Below are 4,549 nucleotides of genomic sequence, written 5' to 3'. Positions count from 1 at the left end.
TCTCATCTACAATTTATACAGCCGAGCGAAAAGATTTGTATTTCTCTCTATCTCTTTTCGACAATTGACAAATGTCCGAAACGCTGGGCCTCTCTTTTTCTCCACGACATAATACACAATAATGAATACATTAACCTAATGATAAGGATCCATTGAAAGCTCATTGTAAAGACTTAAATTCGGCTTCAAAGTTTTTCTTAACTCTCACTATTATCTCTATCTCTCTCTCGCCACCATCACCACCACCACCGCCGCCGCCGCCACCACCACGTATGCGTATCATCTTCATCATCATCATCATCATCATCATCATCATCATTATCGTCGTCGTCCTCTTCTTCTTCTTCTTCTTCTTCTTCTTCTTCTTCTTCTTCTTCTTCTTCTTCTTCTTCTTCTTCTTCTTCTTCTTCTTCTTCTTCTTCTTTCCATTCTCTTCCTTCTACTCCACTTCCACCACTCTCTCTGTGTGTCTTGTCTGTCTTGTCTGTCTGTCTGTCTGTCTCTCTGTTTCTGATTCCGCTTTTTCCTCCCCAAACCAAATGCCCCCCCACCCACTATTCAATCTTTGATCACATTTAAACAACACATTTATCATTTCCTCGAAATTAACAGTTCATTAAAGAGTCAATGGAGTGGACACATGCATTAATCCGCGTGAGGAACAGAACAGCGAGTGGCAGGGCTTTGGCTGGGGAAAGGAGTCGAACGAAACGAGAACATCTACCAAATGGCAGGTGTGTGGTGTGCATCAAGGAAGCGGGGAAAGAGTCTAGAGGGATCTCGTATTAAAAACATAAAAAGGAAAATAAGAGAAAGAAAAACTGTTAGTATTTAATGAGGAAATGAATAATTTATGATACAACGTTTAGAACGGTTTGTGGTTAATGTGGCAAGAGTTGCATATATTACAGGTTGGTTATGGAGAGAAATAGAATGTGGCCGAATGGAAGCATGAGAGAGGAAGAGAGAGAAAGAGAGATACAAATGGGAAGATAGAGAAGAGACGATGAAAAGGGAAAGAAAGAGGGAGAGAGAGAGAGAGAATGAAAGAGAGAGAGAGAGAGAGAGGGAAAATAGGGAAGAGAGAAAAAGAGAAAGAGGAAGCGATAGATAGTTACATAGATGGAAAGATAGAGAATGGTGGAGGCGGTGAGAGAGAGAGAGAAGGAAAAGGAAAATGTAATGTAATATTTGAAAGAGAGACTGCAAAGGAAATCGGGGAAAGCATAAGAGGTAAAGTGGACATGAGCCATACATACACAAAGAATATAGCGAATAAACCAAAACATTGTACACGCGCACATGCACCACCACCAAACCCACCCACCCACATCTGTCGAAAGATAATGAAATGGTGGAGGGGAAGCAAAAAGCAACAGACGGGTGGATTTGAGATAAAACAAGTGAAATATGACTGTGTAGTTATTTCTCTTGGATGAGAAAAAAACAGATACAAAGCACACACACACAAACATGTCTATGCATACACACACATATTTTCATGCACGCACACATACATGTATATGCATATAGAAACACGTACATACATACATACATACATACATACATACATATATACAGCCAAAAACAGTGACGGAGACTGAGAGTAGGAGAGGAATGAGACTTAAAATAGTTCTACATGAAACACAGACACGGTTGGTAGGTTAGTTAGACAGTTGCTATGACAAAAGATGATAAATATATAAACAGGGAGAGGGAAAACGATGGAGAGAGAGAGAGAAGGGGAGGGGAGAGAGAAAGAAAGCGAGAAAGAGAGAGAGAGAGAAAGAGAGAATGAGAGAGAGAGAGAGAGAGAGAGAGAGAGAGAGAGAGAGAGAGAGAGAGAGAGAGAGAGAGAGAGAGAGAGAGAGAGAGAGAGAGGGAGACGGACACCTGCAAGTTTGTGTGAAGAAACTCTCTTTTCTCATCACAAGATATATCGAACGATATCATCACAAGATGTCACAGAGTACACATATACATGTACAGCCACACGAGGAGAAAGAAGAAAGCAACACAGACACTGAGCGCACGGTGTCACTTGTAAGTTTGTGAAAAAAAAATTTCTACCTCTCAGTACAAAATATTATTCGAAAGGTGGAAGGAAATAAAACAATTTCTTGCAAACCAAGCCACTGGCAAATTCTATTTTCCATTACAAGATTGTAAAAAGTGAACAAGGAAAAAGAGAAAGAAACAACAACAACAACATAAAAGACTCAACCCAACAAACAGTGAAGTAAGAAAGAAAGGAAAAGAATTGCAATAAAAAGCCCCCCGGAAAATAAACATCACTGCCATTTTGATTTAAGATGGCTGACACAGAAAGTTTGGTAACAGATACTACGTCAAGCCCTTTATTAGATCAGAAGACGGAAGAACCTGGTTTAGTAACAGAAAGCTCTCAAGATGCTCAATTAGGTCGTAGTTCGGTGGAAAATAATGTTGAAGGGGAAAATAATAAAATTGCCAGTGAACTTCAAGTTCCCGAAACGCTGGATTGTAAATCTCCATCTGTCGTTTCTGAAAGACCATCTTTGAATTTATGGACAACAAACAAAGAAGTCATCAGGTAAGTGTTCTGTGATTGGTTGCTGTTTAGATGTTATATTCTGATTCGAATTTGTTTTGTTCCTGACCGACTCTGATTATATGTAATATTTACATGGATAAAAATTGAAACAGAATTATAAACATTATGAAAATATGCTTTTTTTGTTTACTATTTATAATTTACATTTTTTAGACAGGACGGCGAGTGGGAAGAATTGTTACCACGCTGGATAATCTGCTTTGTAATAATTCATCCGGCTTTATGTTCTGACTTTTAATCACGCTGAGGTCGACTTTACCTTACCTTTCATCTGTTCGGAGTCGATAAAATAAGTACCAGTCAAGTACTGGAGTCAGTGTAACGGACTTACCCCTCCCCTCAAAATTACTGGGCTTGTGTTAAAATTTGAAAGAAATTTACATTCACATGTAGCATATATCCAGTTTTGTTGATTTACTTATTCACATTTCGAAGCCAATTATTATTGTCGACGTTGTAAGTGTTGTCGTAGCTAACAAGAAGTTATTTATAATATTAAGTTTATTCGTTTTCAAGTTTATTCGATTTCAAATTCTGGCACAAGGGCAGCAATTTCGTGGGAAAGGGCAAGTCAATTACATAAACCCCAGTGCTCCGAAAGGATGAAAGGTGAAGTCGACTTCGGCGGAATTTGAACTCAGAACGCTAAGACGGACGAAATGCCGCTAAGCGTTTTGTCCAACGTGCTAACGATTCTGTCAGCTCACTGTCTTCGGAAAATGATATTAATAACAAACAAACCCAATTTGTTCTGTTTTGTTTACCTAATAATTATTAACATTTGGACATTCTTACTTCAAAAACTTCTGAAATACAAGTGGCCACCACTCAACATTATGTCAACTTCCTTGCTTCAGAACAGTGCTTCTCTAAATGACCGGTGAAGACTTTTACATGGTACTGTGAACAAAGAGATAGGAGGGGGACGATAGATGCACCTAAACAGTTCCTTTAGTATTTGTCTCCCAGTTAATATTGGTTTCAAATTTTGGCACAAGGCCAGTAACTTCGGATAAGGGGATAAGTCGATTATATCAACCCCAGTGCTCAACTGGTACTTATTTTATCGACCCCGCAAGAATGAAATGTAAAGTCGATCTTTGCGAAATTTGAATTCAGAACATGAACATGGACGAGATGCTGCGAAGCATTTTGGCCAGCGTGCCAACGATTCTGCCCCCTCACTGCATTGTGACTCTCATTTAATATTGGTTTCAAATTTTGGCGCAAGGCCAGCAATTTCTGGGAAGAGAGTTAGTCATTTACATCGACCCCAGTGTGAAAGGGATCTTATTGACCCTCTTCATTTATCGTTTCGTGCTGTGTGTTTCCGTAAAAAAATACGCAAGTACGACTAGTTTCAGTAGCGAGAGAGTCAGATGCTGGTGTCAAACTGTTCTATCTATCTATCTATCTATCTATCTATCTATCTATCTATCTATCTATCTATCTATCTATCTATCTATTTGCATATGTATCTTCTTTTTTCTTTTACTTGTTTCAGTAATTTGACTGCGGCCATGGTGGGGAACCACCTTGAAAAGTTTTAGTCGAACAAATCGACCTTAGGACTTATTATTTTTTCAAGCCTTGTACTTATTCAATCGGATTTTTTTGCCGAACTGCTAAGTTACTGTTGTCAAGCGACAGTGGAGAACAAACACAGACACAAAGACGCAAGCAACTACGCACGCACGCACGCACACACACACACACATACACAAGACGGTCTTCTTTCAGTTTCTGTCTACCAGATCCATTCACAAGGCATTGATCGACACGAGGCAATAGTAGAAGACACTTGCCCAAGATTGCACGTTGTGGGACTGAACCCGGAACCATGTGGCTGGGAAGCAAGCTCCTTACTACATAGCTATGCCTGCGCCTATATATGTATACACATACATACATACATACATACATACATACATATAAAGATATATATGTATATATATA

General features: G+C 39.2%; 1 protein-coding gene across 1 annotated transcript in view; it reads left to right on the top strand.

Annotated features, from left to right (window-relative positions):
- The first annotated feature begins 1,897 nt into the window (after nt 1-1,897).
- LOC106873291 (uncharacterized) overlaps nt 1,898-4,549 on the top strand; it is a 128,524-nt gene continuing 125,872 nt past the window's right edge. The window contains exon 1 of the mRNA XM_014920600.2: nt 1,898-2,572. Within this exon, the coding sequence (XP_014776086.1) occupies nt 2,313-2,572 (260 nt within the window). The 5' untranslated portion in view covers nt 1,898-2,312. The remainder of the gene's footprint in view (nt 2,573-4,549) is intronic.

Source organism: Octopus bimaculoides, chromosome 11 (assembly GCF_001194135.2).
Source record: "Octopus bimaculoides isolate UCB-OBI-ISO-001 chromosome 11, ASM119413v2, whole genome shotgun sequence".
NCBI lineage: Eukaryota > Metazoa > Mollusca > Cephalopoda > Octopoda > Octopodidae > Octopus > Octopus bimaculoides.
The sequence above is the reverse complement of the archived record's forward strand: the minus strand, read 5'-3'. Positions and strand labels throughout refer to the sequence as shown.